The 20,317-nt window shown below is 34.0% G+C and overlaps 1 protein-coding gene across 1 annotated transcript in view; it reads right to left on the bottom strand.

Annotated features, from left to right (window-relative positions):
* The window catches only part of LOC106483502 (ATP-dependent translocase ABCB1), a 42,879-nt gene that overhangs the window by 15,653 nt on the left and 6,909 nt on the right, over positions 1 to 20,317 (bottom strand). Inside the window, exons 7-20 of the mRNA XM_067292195.1 lie at positions 17,460 to 17,651; positions 16,594 to 16,765; positions 15,483 to 15,607; positions 14,519 to 14,690; positions 11,903 to 12,016; positions 10,418 to 10,528; positions 7,730 to 7,855; positions 7,338 to 7,541; positions 6,769 to 6,939; positions 5,147 to 5,308; positions 3,441 to 3,623; positions 2,497 to 2,643; positions 2,074 to 2,178; positions 58 to 135 (exon numbers count right to left, since the gene is read on the bottom strand). Coding sequence (XP_067148296.1) covers positions 58 to 135; positions 2,074 to 2,178; positions 2,497 to 2,643; positions 3,441 to 3,623; positions 5,147 to 5,308; positions 6,769 to 6,939; positions 7,338 to 7,541; positions 7,730 to 7,855; positions 10,418 to 10,528; positions 11,903 to 12,016; positions 14,519 to 14,690; positions 15,483 to 15,607; positions 16,594 to 16,765; positions 17,460 to 17,651 — 2,062 coding nt within the window. The remainder of the gene's footprint in view (positions 1 to 57; positions 136 to 2,073; positions 2,179 to 2,496; positions 2,644 to 3,440; positions 3,624 to 5,146; positions 5,309 to 6,768; positions 6,940 to 7,337; positions 7,542 to 7,729; positions 7,856 to 10,417; positions 10,529 to 11,902; positions 12,017 to 14,518; positions 14,691 to 15,482; positions 15,608 to 16,593; positions 16,766 to 17,459; positions 17,652 to 20,317) is intronic.

Genomic DNA, 20,317 nt, shown 5'->3' with positions numbered 1-20,317 from the left:
ATATCTAAACAAATAAAAATAAAAAATATTTTGCTTTATGGAGTTCTAAATAATTACCTGTCTAAGCATTGCTTTAAATGCCATGAATCGAAGCCTCATTGTGAGAATTTCTCCAGCTTTGCCAAATGTGAAACCCTATTTGAGAAGAAGTATAATGCTTATCATACTATTACATTGTTTTGTATTTAGTAAATAAATATTTTTAGATGCACTGTCTCTACAGTGTCAAAATACAAAATATCATAGTCATGATCACAAAAAACAAATGTAAAAACAGGTTTAATATTCACAAATTCTAGTAGATTCACAGTATAAGCACTGAAATTTTACATTTCTGAATAAAATATATACAGCATAGCAATATTTCCCAGCACTACTTCACCAGCATGCTTCAAGAAAAGGATCACTAACGAACCCTTTGACTGCATTTTTAATCAGAGCTGACCTAAGTCAAATTTAAAAAGGTGGTTTTTTAGGTTAAAAGCTTCATGAGGAAATCTGAGTTCACTGAAGTCAAGGCAGATTTCTCACTGATTCCAATGAAACTATGATTTCTTCCTTGGAATCCAGTAACAACACAGAGAAATGTTTTATAATAAACCAAAAATATTTTTAGACAGATATATGAATCAATTTAAAAAGATACAAAAAGGAATATCTTGATTAAAATTTTGAGAAGATACATTCTTCCTACACTTTTGGTACGACATTAATTAGCTTTGTTTAGCTCACTACCACCTTTCTGTGATTACAGACGTTAATACTTCAGAATCTACATCTGAGAAATTGTATGCCCTTAAAATATAAAACACAGATGAAACTGTACTATGTGATATTAAGAAAAATTGTTATGGCATATTCCAATAAATAAATATTTTTCTGTTAACTTTGATCATTGGCATTATTGTGCTGATATACTGTTAATAAATTTCCATAAATGTGAATTTAAAAAAATCCATAAATCGAACATCTTAGAATGGGCAGTATATAAATAGATTATGAAATTAATGTTTTTATATTACTTCATTCTCATTAATTTGGGAATGTCATATTTCAGTGAACTCTTCCCATTCATATGCTAATTTAAAATTTATCTGCACATTTATAAGTTGAGCAAACCCATCATATGCATCCACAGCTCAGTCTTCAATACTCAAGGTCATTCTGCATTCATGTGTAATGAGACAAAAAGAACAGGTGTATTTTGCAAGAGATTGTTGCATGTCTATGCTGCTATGTTTTAGGTTTACTTCATTATTTCACTGTGTAGATTCATTTAATGGATAAAGCTATAAAATATTTAGAGATTATAAACCAGACTATATAAAAATATTTAAATGTAAAATTTTATCAACTATCTAATTTGCACTTGTGTAATTACTACTTTCTTCATTGTGGCACTGTTGTAGCAGTTAGACGCCTATATAAGAATTAGGGTAGAGTTAAAATACTATTTTTACTGGCTAGGAATAAGTAGTGGAGTGAAAGGATAAGTTCAGATGGCTACAGAAATCAGTGAGAGCAGGGGACGCGGCATTAGTATCCAAGCTTTATTATCTAAGCTGGAGGAGTCAACTATCAGCACGATGGGTATCACTTGATGAACCAGGCCTGGGAAACTTTGGGGGCTCATACAGGATAAGACTTGTAATGGAAAGGGGATAGGAGAATAAAAAAATTGGAGGACTAAGATAGGAAGAGTTGGTGGATTTGCACTTACTCACAAGGTTCGAGTAGGAGGACTTGGGGTGGGGGGTAAGGAGTGGTATAGGGTGTAGGAATGGTTGGAGGTTGGGTGGTAATGGAAAAAAAGAGTGAGAGATTCCAGAGCTGTGTGCTGAGATGTGTTTGGTGAAGAAGGGGAGTTTAGAAGCAAAGAGGCTGGAAAATGTTAGGTGGTCTCTGGCATGTGAGAAGCTGTAGGTTCAGTTCAGCATGAAGCACATATAGAACCATATATGAGGATTCTGGTTTGAGTTGGAGGCATTTATTAAGAAAATTTTTAGCATATTTCAGATCTAGTTTCTAAAACATCATGAACAATTATAATAAAGCAAAAATAATAAAACATACCTGAAAAAAGAAAGTAAAAAATGAAATGATCCCAAGTGCTAAAAACAGCAGTGAATATAAGTTGCTCTTTTCTCTTATAATGGCCTTGTCAGTTTCTGAAAAAATCTATAAAATAATACTTTAAACATGCATTTTTTTAAATCGGCTAATAATCTAAAATATTCCCATACTTCTCAATAAGTATGTTTGGTAGTCATTTGCATTCATAAAAATTTGAGTATATGTTACACATGATTATAGGTATAAAAAGCAAATTTCAGGTTGTAACAAGATTTATTTTTAGGATTTTGTAAGTCTTGTAGTTCTTCAGATTTATCTAATCCATTCCTCAGCTTCCTAATGCAGGAACTGTTTAAAATTCAGTTTAATTGTAAATGAATTTCACAGATTATATACCTTTTTATATACTTTATTCAAACTTACCCCTATAATTTCTGAAAATATGATTGAAAATGCAGGTTGTAAAGCCCCATTGATAATTGCACATAAAGTGCCAGCTACAAAATATGGCCATTCAGTTTTGTTCAACTTCATAATTTTCAGAAATGAAGCCGGAGGTAATTCACTGTCCTAAAAAATAGGAATTTTGTTAGGACAAATATATAATAAATCTATGGAGAAAAAGAGAAATTAATAGTCAATTTCATATTCCCAGGATCCATTCAGGGAAAGCCAAAATATATACTTTTTAATAACACAAATAATTAACTAATTGCATGTTTCTTTTTATAATATTAATACAAGAAAGAAAGCTCTATTAGAACATATCTATAGTTCTTGTCATCAGATTTTAGCTTAATTCACATAATTTTGGTTGACCAATATTCTTGGTATTGTTTAGCAGTCACTGAATTATTCATTCTGAGAACATTGCTGTGTGTAATCCACAACTAGATTATTATTTCAAGTAATTGTTCATTGAACAATTAATAACAACAGATGGCTTAGTGTTGGCTGCAAGTGTTAATGCACTCATCCAGGTTTGTTGCACGAGTTCTATGTTGGGCCACACATTTTGTTTCTGATTCAAAAATGAATGTTTAACCTATATAGACTACGTCTGTATGGTATTCAAATATACTAAAGTATATTTGTTTTATAACAAATTTATTTTCAAGAATAAATGTATCCTAGTTATAGGCCAAAAAAGTCCCATTTTAATTGTATAAGGGTTCACACTGAGGATAATGAAGCAACTTATCTATTATCAAGTCAAGGGCTATTTAGAATCAGAAAATTCTCAAATTTTACCCCTATATGAAATGCCTCTTTTTTCTGGTACATTTTAAAGCAGGAGAATTAATTGAATTTCAACGCACTTGTTGAAAGGTACCAAAGTACACTAAGAGCTCTGCAAAGGTACTTACAGGCAAATTAGTTTTCACATCAGGATCATCATTCTTTTCTCCTGGCTTTCTAAAGCTTCTCTGAGTTGATCGTCTTCTCAATCCTTTCATTAAGGATTCTCCCAATTCTGGTTCAGACACACTTTTTTTGACACTAAGTACACTTTCATCTTTTTCTGATGATTGAACATCAGTTCCTATTGTCTAAAACAGGGAAGAACATGACGTTAAGATAAATTATGCATATATTAATTGAATATTCAAAATTATAAGGAAATTAATATAAAAGTAACCAAAATCACAATTCAGTGGAAAGAAATATAGACAGAACAGAATATGATGCTATAAAATGAAAATTGTTATTATATTTGAGTAGATCTATATCTTCAGAGCTTGATTGATATACAGGAGTATCTTCTCAAGAAAAACTGAGGGTCCGGGGGTGGAAATAGCTGCTTTTTTGTGTGAATTAACTCCTAACAGAGATTTAAATTGAGTACGAATGATTTGCACTCATCTTGGGATCTTTATGAATGAGTCCTCATGAACTGAGAAAAATAATTCCCCTCTTCAGTGGAGAGTTCTCTTACAATTCTTGATTTAAAATATAACAAGGAAGTTCAGGATGGAACAAGTCAAAAATTTTTTGATTAAAAAAAATCAGAACAGTCAGAAGAGGAGCCCTAATTTTGGTGGTAGCTTTGCCAGTCTCTTTGGCAGAATAAATAAGTACCTTCCCACCACCGAGGATTTTAATAGTAATTGTATTCAAAGCCGCATTCCATTAGTGTTTCTTTTTTCTCAGAAAATTTTTGTTATTTCTTAGTATTTGGGGGGAGGGGGGTTATGAATAAGAAAAATCACTTTGTTTTCTTTCTATTTTACATTTCCTAATTTTTTTCAGTCATCATATGTACCTGAATACAAGTTTACTTTGAAGGTGACTAAGTAAATTCTCACTTTTTTTTTTATATAGAACATTTTTAATTGGCCCAGTTTACTCTTTTCAGTCTAACATACTGAGATATTTTTCAATTTGTTTAATGGACATGGTGATCATGCAGTAAAACACCGACTACACAGAAGGCTGCAGTGAAATTCAACCTGTCACATGCGACATTGGGATGTACAAAAGTGTTTTGTTCTTCACTTAATAACAAGTATGTTTCTGATACTCATATCTGATTTTTAATTTATAATCTCTCTGTTTCTGGCTACATAGCTTAAAATGTGTACATATTTTTACACTCAGCATAGCTGGATTATTTTTCTTTTTCTTCCATTCCTCCACATTTTTTCTTTGAAAGAACATCAGCATGAAGAATTATAATCAAATAAGTAAATATGCATGCCCTATTCCTCTAGTATTAACAACCATATTTTACCTTGCATTCCACATAGGCTAAGAACATACAATGGACTAGCAAATTACTGTATGTCAGCTGCTCTATATTAACTGTCCCCATACCTGCCTAAAAGGAGAATATAAAATAATCCTTTAAGTTTAAATCCCTAAAGGATTAAAAACATATTTTCCTAGGTTTAAATAGGTCTGGTATGAAATTTAGTGGTCTTTTGTCTCAAATTATTCTTCTCCTTTCTAAGCACACATTTTTCACTGTTAACAAAATTTGCTGCAGAATTTCCAATACATCTGAGAGCATACAATAACTACTGGTATTGAACATGATAGGGAATATCAAGCAACAGCTTGCAGGAAAAACTACCTGCATGTTAACAAGTTTGTAGTAGATTCCCTTTTTTTCCATCAATTCAACATGATTCCCTTGTTCTGAGACAATTCCACCTGCAAACACAGCTATACGATCAGCATTTCGGACTGTTGACAGTCGATGAGCTACGACAACTGTGGTGCGTCCTTCCCTTGCCTAAAAATAACAAACTTTTATATTAATATCTCTAAGTATATTCACAATTTTTTCATCTTCATATTAAAAAAAATGGAAACATTAAAATTGTCCGGAGAAACAATACATTACAAGAATTTATTAAAAACAGATTTCAATGAGTACCTTAAAAACAGGAATATAATTTTTAGCTTGAACATAGATATTAGAGACAATCTTTTGCTGTGGCACAAAAAAGTACCAGATTTTGCTCATAAATATTTTTAAAAATTGTCTCGACATTGCAAATTTTAAAACCTTATATATTTTTATATTTAAATCTGTAGTCTTACATTTAAACCTTAAGATCTATGCAAGATGATAGTTTATATTCAATTAATCAAGTAAATATATTTAGAAGCATTATTGAAAGCATTCTACATTGGCTTTCTAAAAGAGTTCAGTGTTTAAAGCTCTCATTCATTGCCCATTCAAATAGCTTCACTGAAAATAAAACTCTCTACAATTTCATATAAAATGCAATCTAATTAGCTATCTCATTTTGGATGCTTATATGCCTATCATGCATAATATGGAAAATATCATAGCTGGCCCTTTTAATAATCAAGCTGTATGAAAATGATCAAGGAACTTACAGCTTAAATAATCAAATTAATGATCACAAGTGGAATTCTGACGGAACCTGGTTGCAGTCCATCTTCCCTAGGTCTTCTGCAAAGCTTTATGAAGATCCCAGTTTATAAGATAATGGCACGAAGAAAAGCTAGATAAGTGACTATTCTCCATTAAATGTATTTCTATTAATAATTCTCCTCAACCTGTCTGTCTTCACCCAACACTTTTATTCTAGAAGTCATCTGCAGGAAGCATTACAGCACTCCAATTGGAAGACAGCCCGACTGGGTAAATTCAGAAGAGCATTTGGGAGGTACTGCCACAATATGAGTATAGAGAAATTTTGGTTAAACCTCTGAGTTTCATCGGGGATCAGCTGTCCCTGTAATGGTCTCTACACTGAGAAGAGAAACAGAACCTAAAGGCATTCATATTAACAGAAGCACATGGTTCCTTGAAGTGTTTCCTGCAGGTAAAGAACCAGGTCACTGCTACAATCACTTATGACATGCTGGTAGCCCTTACCCTGTCTGTCAGGTTTCAATGCGAGTTCAACTAGGTGAGTGACAAGAATATGAGCATCTATAAGAGAGTGTATTGTAGGGGACAGTATTTATGCCAACAAAACTTGACGTAGGATTAATAACATCGAAAACACTATGTCCTCACTTGAAACGAGATTCCTCCCTGTAATACCTCCAAGATCTAAAAAAATACACGTCTCTACAAACAGAAAATATTTGCCAAATTCAAGTTTACTTCCTGTTTTTTAAGGGTCTCTCTTTCTTGCAGCTCTTTAAACAAGTGTCTGAAAAAAGGAAACAACAGGCTCCTGCTCACCTACTTCATTTCAGAGCGATACTGACCTTGTCCAGTGCTGCCTGCACAACGGATTCACTTTCAGTATCCAGAGCTGATGTGGCCTCATCAAGCAGGAGGATTTTAGGGTTGCGAACCAGAGCACGGGCAATTGCTATTCTCTGCTTCTGGCCTCCGCTCAGCTGGGCCCCTCTTTCTCCAACCATGGTTTCAAACTTCTGCAAGACAACAACACGCGCTTCCAGAACGCTCCGCGGCACAATCCTTTCGCCGATGAAAGGCAGCGTAAAGAAAGGCCATATTTGTGTTAGTAGCACCAGCAGAATCTTTGCCCTGTTCTAAAACACTACAGGTAAACACTTGTTTGAATATGCCTTCCTCATTCTTTGTGCCCCTAGAGTTCTAGTATTTCTCAGTCCTCTGAAAGGCTCATCCAACCATGGCTTGACATATTAACTTTATTCTCACAAAAGTTATGAGAAAGCTCTTTGTAGTCACAGCTCCAGGGAGAGCTTCCTCTATCTGATGCTTTAGGGAGAGCCCTTCTAAGGAACTCTCCGACATGAGCAGGCTTATGTAAGGGAAACCTCTTCACCGAGACAGCGGGGTTGCTTACTTTGGGTAGCTTCATGATGAAGTCGTAAGCATTAGCTTCCTTGGTAGCTTTTTCAATCTCTTCCATGGTGACGTTCTCACGGCCATAACGAATGTTTTCTGCAATAGTAGTAGCAAACAGCACGGGCTCCTGATTCACCACACCAATAATCTCCCGCAGATACCTGATGTTGAGGGTCTTAATATCCTGCCCGTCGATGGTAATCTAAACAAAGGAATGCAGATGACAAGACTTCGCTAAGTGTTTTGGCCACGGCATCTCTCTCCCCCAGCTTGGCCTATGCCATTTTCGGAGAGACTTTATTGTGTCATTTGAACAAGGGCAACGAGACCAGAGCTAAACTTCAAACCACAGTGACGTACACAGCAGTCATCTGACTTGAGCTATCTTACCATGCCTTCCTTGGGGTCATAAAATCTCTGGATGAGCTGAACAGTTGTACTTTTCCCACAGCCACTGCCACCAACGAGGGCTACTGTCTGGCCACAGTTAACCTTGAGACTCAAGCCTTTCAGTACCTTCATGGAATATGTTAGAAAAAACATAATGTAGAAAAATGTGAGCTTAAATTTAGAAGAACTCTAATCAGTTGAGTGAAATTTTCTTCATGTTTACATCAGAACTGGTCTAATAGCAATACATCACACAACACATTTCACAATTACCCATATTATGAACCAGTTTATATGACCAAATGACATAACATTATAAATATATAAAAATAAGAATTACATAATAATATTATGATGCAGTATTTCTGTACTATCACCTTTTTCTGGAATGGACCATAGAAAATAGAGGAAAATTATTGTACAGTAGAACTCACACTTAAAAGTGACAGAATATACTCTAGATTGCTGTGGAGGGAAAGTCCTTTCAATGACCTTAAAACCTTTATTAACCTTAATTTTTTCCCTTGCAGATTGGTGGGCCTTCTCTATAGCTGTGAAATTGCATTGAACAATACACAACTTTTTTGTACTAGTAACCATAAAATATAGCATTTCACAGCAATAGAAATGAAATTTTTCCTTCCTTGGGACTGTTACAAAGGGCGGATATAGCTCTTTGGTGCCATGCAATTGCTCCTTCATTTTATTTTCAAGAAAATAACCTGTATTGGGCTGTGTAGTGAGGCTGGGGAACAGACACATTATTAGTATCTCCATGCCATGCTGACTTAATTTTGCCCATCCTTCTGCTTAGCCTGCTCACCTGAGTAATAAGAAAATATCGCCATAGAGAAAAGGAACATAACCTTCCAGTGTTTTTATTTCTACTCAATATGAGTAACAGGTGAACAGGATTCTATATAGCTTTCACTACTTTGTACAACCAATGTGGTTGAAAATGTATATTGAGAAGGAGAAAAGTGTATTTTTTCGCTAATCAGTCTTCTAGAAGGACTAAGTACAATGAACTACTCAGACTTGAATGCATCCGCATCAGGGCTAAACTTTTCTGTTCTAAATGTGCAGCTATGTACCAACACATTCCAATACCCTTCCAAGGTACTTCCCTATACATCGCCCATACTGCCTCCTTGTAACCATCTTCTCCTTATTCCTATATTTCTACTCTCAGCACTACTATTGCCTCTCCGCCCTTAGTATTAATATTGGTATGCTTCACCAGTGAGGTATATCTCACTGTTTGGGAACCAGAAGCACAGACAAATAACTAAGTTTATCTTATTTTGCGAAAGTATTTATAGGTCAAACAAAAAGTCTAACATAAGTGGTAACAGTTGAACAGGTATGAAAGAGCCTTACTTAACCTTTTGGTCCTAATCCTATAAAACATTCAGTCTATATACCTTGCATGTAGCAACTCAAGCATACTTAAATGTAAATAAATTAGCAATAGAGGTTGATCTAAAAACTTATGGATTATCACTGATTACAACGGACTATTGATCAGAACCTTTTTCCTCCACCAAAATAAAATTCATAATTAAATCCACGTAGGATGTTTCTAACAACTTAAAGCAAATGGAGAAGACATATGGACAGCAAATAAACCTGTCTAATGAGATAGGAAGTGCAGTCTTCATCATGCCTGTCATGTACTTTGCTGTACTTTCTTCTTAATCCTGTTGTAAATAAGAGTTAACCTGAAAGTCAGGTAGATTAAAATTAGGCAGAAATAAAATTCCATGTGTTATTTGTCCTCCTCCTCATTTTTCTCTTTACTATTTTTTATGAAATACTTTCTATCTTTTTGCTACAGCCTTAACTTCCTAAATTATAATCTCTGAAACCACAGGGGAGAAATCTCTTTATTCATACCATACATGTATAAACTTAGAAAAGGACATAACTCACTGAGATCTAGATGTCTTTCCACTTCTATTACTATAGGGAGAAAAATTAAATACAGTCACTTCAGCTTGTCCCTTTGTCAAGAAGGTGAATGAAGTTTTTTTAAATGACTAAAATGGTTTAAAAAGAAAACTCTGTCTTTCCTTTCTGCCTATCAAAAATAAGAAACATTCCTTTACCTAGATCAGTGATTTTCCTTCAAAGTAGAGAAGGAAATAGTTACATACTGCAAAGATACTCTTCATTAAAATATTTTCTGAAATCATTTAAGTCTCTTCCACCTCCATTGCATTAGGAAGCCCTGGTTTTATGAGAGTGCTTGAACAAAGCAAACTTTTTCTCTGTCCGGACAGAATCTGTATCCCATATATAACAAATCCTTGCTGGATCTGCTTTATTAACTGATATAGTCTTAAGAGACGCCTTGCAGGTACTTTTGAAATTGACTATGTCATTATTTTTCTTATTATATACAAACACTTGGATTAGACCTATAAACAAAGATTATGAGAACAATAAACCTTAAAGTTTTACTGCACAGCCACACTGACTACAGGAGGCAAATCATTCAGAAGACTTAACATATCTAGTTAGTGTTAAATTAATTTTAGGTAAAATCACTGTGGTGGCAAGGTATTTTCATATGATTTAGAGGATCAACCTGAAACTGTTAAATTTTCAACAAAATTTTATGTGACTTTTTCTTAATAAATGATTCACATATTTAACTGTAATATGTATCAACTTCATTTACCATACCTTAACATCTGGTCTGGCTGGATAATTGAAGCAAACATTTTGGAATTCCAAATTCCCTTTAACGTGGTCTGGTTTGTAGCCTGCCTCTGAATAACTGTCAATTTGAGGTTCCTGGGCAAAATAAAACACACACACACACACACACACACACACACACACAGAGACTTATTTCCTAATAATATTTTTTCACAAAGAAGTCCTGGAGTACACCACCATTCTGTAGAAATACTAAAATATATTTTAAACTGATTTAGGTGAGATTTTTAAAACATGCAAATTGCATGATGCTTTGCTGCTTCATTACTACATTCCTTAACTATACATGCAAGAATACTTTTATAATTTTTCCATTTAAGCTCTTGTGTGAATTTAGTACATAAGATTGTACCCACAGTTAGCAGCAATTTGAGATTCATTCCACTGCCTGATGATTAACCTGAACGTACCACCTCTAATAAGCTGTTACTGTCTTTTCATTCATAACTTTGCCCTTTCTGTTGAAACCATTTTTGTGAGAAAGAACTGACCAAATGACCATTAAGCAGAAACAGAGTTCTTAATGACCATTATTTTTATTTCCATCCAGTGTTGGTCTAGAACTTGAAGCACATCTTAACAACAATCCAAAATGTGTAATTGCATTTCATACAGATTAATTCATGCTAGTTTCATTAGCTAGTAAAGTCACAGCATCCCTGATTCCAGCACCTCCTGGCAATTAAAGTACATATCCAGGATACCAGGTTGGGTTTTACAGACTTGCTGATGCTCATGCTGCTGCTGGTGCCACTACTATCCTTAAAACCTATGCTAGTATACCTGCATCAACTGTAGTCACATCTTTATATAGCACTGCAGACATGCCCTTCACAATAAAAACATTAGGGAATACCTCCAATAACAAATATTCTGGTGCTCCAGTACTATTACCTTTGATGAAGCAAGAACTGGTAACTCTAAGAGACAAGGAGGAACTGATGAATAATTACACATTCTATCTGCTTGTATGCATATATATCTGTCTAAATGAAAACAAATGAATTGTTTTAGCGTGGTCAATATCAGATAAAATTAAAAGTCAAATACTGCAGTAAATTGCTGCAAATGCAACAGGAATAAAGTTAGCCTTTTACATTATTAACAATTTAACAGAAATATTCTCAATAACTTAAGTATAGGAAGGATCCATTTTCCTCCTTTGTTCCATAAAATCTGAATAAGAATGTTGGTTTTCCTTTCACCCTTGAATAGGCCTCCTTGGAAAGATGGAACTGAGGCTCTTATCAATGGCAGCACAAATTCTTTTATTTTTTCCATGCTGATATTTCAGTATATTTTCAAAACATATCAGATAGGTATTTGAATTACATCTCATTTTACTCATCATTATTTACTCTTGCTAACTTCGCATCCATAAATAGTGTCTGCACTATAAAAAGAACGGTCTCTGAGTTTTGAAATGAGAGCCAGGGCAAAGATACTCACATTGTCTATGATATTAAAGATTGCATAGGCAGCTCCCCTCGCATTAGCAAATGCCTCTATGCTTGGAGCAGTCTGTCCAATGCTGAAAGCTCCAATCAGTACAGAGAAAAAAACCTGAAAAAAAATTTTATGATGACATCTATCAAGTCATAATTAAGCAGAGAATTACATTTATTTATTTACATTAGATAACTTTGGATCAAGAGGCTCTACACTTCTTATGGAAGTTTAATTGAAGAACAAATGAAATAAAAAATAACATTAAGAAGAAAAGGGCTTCCCTTAATGAGTCCTCTGATAACTGTGTTCCTGTACAATATACCTGCACATGTTGATGTTGCAAGAGATTGCTAAGGATGAAAAAGTGACTGAGAATGGAATCTCCAAAATCTCTCCCCCAAAATGTGTAATTCCACTTGATATCTCAGGATATATTGTACTAATTCGTCCTTTGGCAAAAGATGATCTGAAGGTCAGGAAGCCTGTTTCTACATTAAGATGAGAAAACACTGTGTGCCCTTCAACAGCACAAAAGTGGCTATGCAGAGTACTAGCATTCTGCTTTCAAAATGACAGAGGAATAGAAGTATAGAATTCCACCTTCTCCATCCTAAACTAATACAGGTTCCCTCCAGTGCAGCGGAAGAGGGCAAGCATAAGTGAGAAAAAGTGAGTGTGAGCAAGAAAGAACAAGAGAAAAAGAAAAAGACAAAAAAAGAAAATCATAGCTCATTGCCTTCAGGTAGTATCAAAATAAAAGTAATAAAAAGGGACTACTCAAATAGAGGTCCTAATAAAAGCCATAGGTTGTCAGACAAAAAGGCCCATCACACACATCCTCTTTTCTCCAACAGTGGTTATACACAGATGTGATACCTAGGAAAGTGTGTAAGAACAGAGCAAGCTGCTGTTATATTTCTCCCTGCTACTCTTATATTCCTAACTATATGCAAAGAAATGAAATCAGATTAAACAATCAGGATGATCCAAACTTAAAAGATCAATTCTCTTTTATTTAAATATATGCATTCAAAGAAAAATCTTTTAACTGAAATATTTTCCCAGAATATTTTAAATTTCCTATATTTTGACAGAATATAGACTTAAAAACTTTATAAATTATTTAAAGTTTTGGGAGGAGGGTTCCATCAAAAATTAAAATATTTTCACAAAAATTTTGATGGGCATTTTTTCCACATTTTCTCAAGTAGATTTCTCTAATATTTGTATGAAATTGGCTAAGTGCCTTCTTTAAAAACTACTTTCTTTTCATCAGACTTGTATACACCACAGTCAGTAATACACCACAAAAATAACTTTGTTCTAATCCCAATTTCCACCACTTTTGTTTGGATCTAATATTATAGTAACAGGTTTCTTCTTTCCACTAACAAACTAAATGATAATAATGTATCCCTATAAAAGAGTTCACTGCTTTAACTATATCATTTTTCATTCATAATGCTTAATTGTTAGCATGCTCCCTGTCACAGTTTTGGCTCATGCTAGCTAGCATTGAGAAAACATCAGAGACAGTCCTGGATGTAGTATGGGCAAGAATGTACCATATTTGGCTCCATCTACCCAGACGCATCTTGCAGCACTATTTTATCAAGTGTTGCAACCTCTTACACCCTCAGATGCCCTTATCACACAGTCCGGGACTTGCAACACATATCCTCCAATTTGTGTTATAAAACACCACATGGATGAACTACAATATTGACAACAAATTATTGCAAATACTTGGAACCGAAAAAAACTACACACAAGGGCACAAGCAATTGTCTGAACCTCACTGAGATGGTCTATATGCTGACCTTCCTTTTTAAAAAATTTTAGATCTAGTACTGCAAAGGTTCAAAAGAGCCTATACCATACTTCAGAGGCATTTTTCACAGCCCTGAGTGATTCATAAATAAAACAAAACAGAGGTAGCTTTAAAAAAATATATATATATATATGTATCTGGTCTCCTGGCTGAGTTTCATCATGGTTAAAGAAGTTATACGAATGTGGAAAAAAGAATAATTTATACAAAATTAAAATGGTTGCTGCATCAAGAGAAGAATTTAAGTACTGAAGAATTATGTTTTTCCTTCTTTGGTTGGATGCTGACATATTTCCTAGTTAGAAGTTTATTTTTCTTCCTCTAGCTTTTTAAAAATATTTAGAAGAGATTCCAAGCACTTATGAAGCAAAATATAAGAAAAGAATCAATAAAGTGATCTACTTAGATCTCCCAACAGCTAAAACACAGTATTTGCTTCTGTATCTGGAAAACATATTCAGTGTCACAAATTTGAAAACAAATAGCAACTAGGAAAGACACTGTACTTCAATTTTTGACTGAACTGTTTCTTTCTATGCCTGCCTGAGCTTATCAAAGTCAGAAGAGGTGTAGAAACATCTGAAAATAATGTATGTTTTATTTGGCTTGATGTAGATTTTGAGATACTATAGAAATAACATGTGGACTCTTGTGTTAAGAAGGAAGGGAAGCTTGCTGATGATTTTGGCCTACAATTCTGGTTAAACCCAAATAAGTTCCCAAAATACACTTCATTGTTTGTCATTAGTATTTTTTCTTATTATTGGGCAGTTACTGATACTTACTGTAAGAACTTTGCCAATTGTATAATCGTCAGCTAATATCAAGGTAGTTCCATACCAGAAGGCCAATGCATATGATGCGTATATCAGTAAGAAAGCAGCACCCATAGAAATATTAGCTGTAATAGACTTTTTTATTCCAATGCGTTTAGCATCTTCTAAATTTTTATGGTATCTGGAAGAAAGATAGAAGTTCAAAATGGACCCAGTTTTGTACGAAAACACCAAACAGTCTGTGGATGAAATAGAAAAAAAGGACTGATGAGGTACTATGAGAGATATACAATATATAACCTTAAGAAGATATTAAGATAAGCCTAGTATTCAGGCACAGAAGCTTAAGGCAGTCCCTAGAAAGACCGACATCAGACAAAATGGCAGACAGAATGAAGAAAAAAAAAAAAAAAAAGTTCAGCAACTGGCATGTGAGGTCCTTAAATTACCTGCTGTTTAATGAACTTGGACTGTGAACCATTCATGACAGATTTTGAGATTATGATTGTTAGGTTTAGATAAAAAGTTAAAATACATCATAAGAATGATGTTCTACAGCGGAAATAGAGATATTGTTTAATTAAACCCTCACAACAAGTATTGAGTAATCACATATTAAGGATATCGTCATCTTTTCTCACAGCATGGCCTTTTTTGTCTAAAGCTCTCACTTGCTGTGTGATGCTTCAAGTAGTTTATACACTTCCTAGAGCAGAGGCAATATATCTACTTATTTTGTGAGTTTCTAGAAAAGTAAATAATTGTCATTCAAAACATAGTGAAACTTGTAAAAGGCAACAAAAGTTAGACAATTTCCAGTCCCATTATCTACTAATGCAGGAAGCACAAGGCTCACTTGTTTGGACAGATTTTCAGTAGTGAAGATGCAAGAAAATTTCAAACCTTCTGAAGTGAGTACTTTAAAATTAGCTGATGAAAGCAAACATTGCTTTTATCTAAGCAACGCTCTTACCTTTTAATCTCTTTTTCCTGTCCTCCAAAAGCTATTACAGTCCGAACTGCTGACAGAACTTCTTCTGCAACAGCTCCTGCTTTCGCATATGCAGCTTGTTCTTTGTCAGTAAAAGCAGAGAGAACCTAATACAAGATCAAATATTTTGACTTAAGAAAAACAAAATGAGCACAAGCATTTCACAATGGCTTTTATCATAATTATCTTACAACATGAAGCCTTTTGATTATATTACATAAAAGAGGGCAGAACATTCAATATTAAAATTATTAATTACATTAAAAATTCAATCTAATAATTCAACATTATCCATTCTCAACAACTTAGGCCCGGATTTTCAGCTCTGCTTTCACCCAGTGCAGAAGCTTATACAAGCATTCATACTGAGCTGGCTGTGGTTCTCTGGTTCTGGGGCAGATCTGCCCATTCTGATCTCCGACTACCTTAGCCAGCGAGCTCTGTAACTTGTGTTCATTGGCCACAGTTCATGAAGACTCTCAGCTAATGGACATACCTAGCACACGCCTCTCTACTCCTTCCTCTTCCCCAACATACTCAAGATCATGGAGCCATATATAATCTTGAAATGTAATGGAAATAAAATACTATAAAAATCTGAAGGCTTCCAAACTGCAAATTAACTAGTCACTCCAAACCCATGGTAATTTAGTACTCATGTAAGTCTGTCTAAAATTTCTTCCCAAAGCTGTAACAACTCTGAAAAGAGACTCTGCGTCTGAGACCAAGGCTTGGTCTAGCTTATTTAGTTATTTTTCAGGGGTGCAATTTGTTTCAACAGAACAAGCAGATGAAGTTAAACTGTAATAGATGTGTATACTTTACCGGTATTTCTTGTTTCCTTTTCCATATAAAAAATAAGCTATGTTAAAATCACAGCAAGTCTGTCCATTGTATGGGAATTATAATATTGAAATTATATGAGGATAGTTGTATACAATTTATTTAATACAGCTTACGTACATAAATGTTGTCTAAAGCTGTGATAATTATTCTAAGTGATACATTCCAACAGTGAGAATTACAGTTATGTAGACTTATTTCATTATCTCTTACTGATACAAAGCATGACACTGAAAGTATATTAACTTACCTTTGCCCAGATAGCTGCTGAAAGTCCCAGGACAGGACTGACTGCTAGTATTACAAGGGTTAATTTCCATCCTTTTATGAGACCAACAACAAATCCTGTTACAAATGTTGTTACTGATTGAACAAGCAGTCCAATTTTGTCACCTATTCCTTCATTAATCTTGGTGACATCACTGAAAAACAAATTACATCCAGACAGGAAGGAAAATGTAGAAAGCATACAAAGCTTTTCAGTTTTGTCACATGGACATCTGTGCAGAGGATAATATTTCTTCTTCCATTGCCTGCCAACAGTTTGCTCAAGAGTAGAGCACTATATAATGCAGTCATGGAAATGTTCATATTTCTTGGGAAAATTCCATGCTATAAATTTCTGTTTGCCTCTGAAAAGACTAAAATTACGCCTACAGTGCAAAGTTCCTATTGCTCTCTCTTCTAATGCCAGATTTTGGACCTATCTGGAAACCATGGGATCTCTGGAAGGAAAAGCTAAAGCCTTTCATGTGGGCAAAAAGAAAGGAATAGCTTGTCAGGCAGTTCAATCTATTCACACTTCGGGGTCAGTTAGCATCTTTGTTGAGTCCCCAGTGTGCACAGAAAAGAATCATGTTTTCTATTCATGGAGGTAATGTCTTAGGATGGGCTTTAGTCATCCTCAGAGTTCACAGACACTTATTAAAATGCTTTTCTGGTATCTTTGTGATAGTCCAGTAACAGAAGTGTTAGAAGTTCAGCCTGAGACTCTCAGTGAGATGACTTGCATGAGATTTACAATGAAATAATTCAATTTAAAAAACTTTTTTAAATTTTTAGCTCACGCTTGTTTAGTAAGATAAAATATCATTGTGGAAGTTATAGTGTACTTACTCTATGAGACGAGTGTTAAGTTCTCCCACATCACTTACATCAAACCATCCAATTTCCTGTCTCATAATTGCATGAAAAAATTGTTTTCTAATTTTCTGTGTTTGCCGGCCTGCTGCTAGGGTCCAAAATGAAGTTTGGACATAAGCAGCAAGAAGAACACCAGCTGCTATTCCAGAATAGTAATATGCATACCTGAAAGAAAAAAAGTAATTGAAACATTCTCTGAATTCAGTTCTAATTACCTAACTAATCTGTATTTAGCTTGATGCTCACTGCTTCTTTTCAGACGTGAATTAGAGTTTATGTGCCTAGAAGTTTGCCTTTTTTCTGCAACTATATCAATTAAGCTAATAAAAATGAATTTCCCTATAAATCTTTGAGTTTTCTATGAGTATTTCTGCTTTTAGATATGCAATAAACTAAACTATTCTTAGACAAGAATTATTTTTTCTTCTCAACTTCTTCTCATCAATATAGTATATGTTTTCTCAAATTGTTTTAAAACCATACTTTAGATACAATATCCTCTTCACTTAAATGTGTAATTTCCAAAAACATAACATTTTTATTTTAATACATATGTACAGATGTTAAATATTTTTAAAAACACATTTATATACATCATGCAACATGCTTGTCTGTATATATAAATAAATATATATAAAACGCACGCATGTTATAAATATTTCTGGATTTGAGTATATAATGTGACTATATATACATCTATTGCAAGTAGATGCCATCAGATCAGAAATCATTTTGCTCCCTATTTTTTTCGTAACCAATATTTTACTTTTAAATGCCTTCAGCTCTGTGCCACAAACAGGGACACAAATCCAAACCAAACAGCAGGTGAACTACTGCATTTCTCAAACTGGAACTGAATTTGAGCCACTGTTTTGAAGTGTTCAGACAGAATCAAGTAACTTCAGTCACAGGTGAACTTAAACCAGAACCAAACCACAAAAATGTATATAACTTATTGATTCCCTGTTCACAAAACACAACCAAAAATACTAGCTAAATATTTGTTTGCATATTACATGTATTTGTACGACTGCTGTAATTATATAAAAGTGAATAATAAGAAAAAAGCCTTAAAACAATTATCACCTTCACTCACACGTAGTAAGTTCTGTATACTGATTCTTTAAAATTGTAGCATGAAACTTGGCAGGAGCATGTTGCAGAAATCTGTGTGTAAATGCTCTGCTCAAAAAAGGAGATAATGATTTTACAGATAAACTGCTTTCCAATTTTAATAAAGTCTTCAGTGGCTAAGATGAGATACAGTTTAGTCTGAGACTTTGGAACTATATTCATTATAAAATGAACTGTATCTAAAGTGATTACTAAAATTGAGTTAATGCCTAACTGAAGGTTGATGATTAGCTGAATATTGACCTTGATCATCTTGATCAGCTCCATTAAAAATCTACAGAGAAAATACTAAACTAAAACCAACGTGAGCACTGATCCAAAACTCAGCAGAAATTACTTTAGACAATTACTTTATGATGTTATATCACTTTGCAGAATTGTTTTATGCTTGGACTTCATTTCATGACAAATTATAAGTGATTGATATCTTTGCCAGATTTCATGCTGATGAGATATATTCTGTAAATTCACCGCTGAAACTTAACAAAGAGTAAATGCTCACTCCATTGTAAATTAATTGTCCTTTTTCCTTTGAGAAATGGTTGGATTTTAGGCAAACTATTATTTGAGTATCAAACATAACCAGTTCATATTTGGAGCTCTTGAATTCATTTCAACTAGGTATTTATAGTTTTTGTTATCATTTTTAATATAATGTCCTCCTGGCAGGTGTTCTCAGAGAAACAAGGGGTGGGTACAAATAGCTAAGACTTCTTCAAACTAATAAACTCACTAGCTCAAGGCCCTTTTCAGAAACTTTGGAAAAGAGAATCTATTCCTGTGCCATTAATAAGCAATATATCCCTCATTCAGTGCTGAGGATAAATTGTTTCCAAAGAGAAGGTCAGGCTGCTTTTTCTCACATCTGTACTTTCAAATTTAATGTCTAAAAGATGGGGTGACATGGGTGATGCTAATAAAAGATCTCCCTCACACAGACCATCTCTAGGCACACGAGAACAGATAGTTCTCAACATTTAGATAACATGCTTTATATTCACATTTACACTTCCTTTGTGTCAGCTTGCTTGTTTTCCTGTACTCTTTGCTCTTTAAGCAGTACTTTAAGTTAAAAGATAGCCTGCCAAGAACAAAGGGAGGATTCCTTCTTTTTTAGCTGAGACATGATACAAGCTCATAGATTAAAAAAACAAAACAAAACAGAAAACAAAACCCCAAACCATTAATCAAAAAGTTTAGATCAGTTATTATTCAAAAAAAAGAAAAACCCTTATAAATGACAAATTGATTTACACGCTACTTTTACACTATGTATGTCAGCAATATTTTCTGTAATTACAGTACATCTTGAGAGCATCTCCTAAAATACAGGTTAAATATGCTTGAGTAGAAAAAAAGTTAATTTTAAAGCTATATGTATCATTACTTTCATTACAAAATGGAAATGAAAACAGTAATACCATAGCTTTAATATTAAGAGCAATTAATAATAACAAGTTTTAAAGGCCATCCATCCACATGACCACCCAGTAAAAGGGATAAACAGAGAATAATTAATTGCAGTAGAGAAAATAAATCAGACACATTTTTAATATTTACAGGAATAACATAACAGTCAAATTAAAATGATCTAATTTTAAATTGTAATAGGAAATACCATTTATATGATTTACAAGACTATCAAGCTTGTCAAAAGATATGATTCAAGCTAAGATCTTAGTAAGTTTCAAAAAGGT

The sequence above is a fragment of the Apteryx mantelli genome, chromosome 2 (assembly GCF_036417845.1).
Source record: "Apteryx mantelli isolate bAptMan1 chromosome 2, bAptMan1.hap1, whole genome shotgun sequence".
Classification (NCBI taxonomy): domain Eukaryota; kingdom Metazoa; phylum Chordata; class Aves; order Apterygiformes; family Apterygidae; genus Apteryx; species Apteryx mantelli.
The sequence above is the reverse complement of the archived record's forward strand: the minus strand, read 5'-3'. Positions and strand labels throughout refer to the sequence as shown.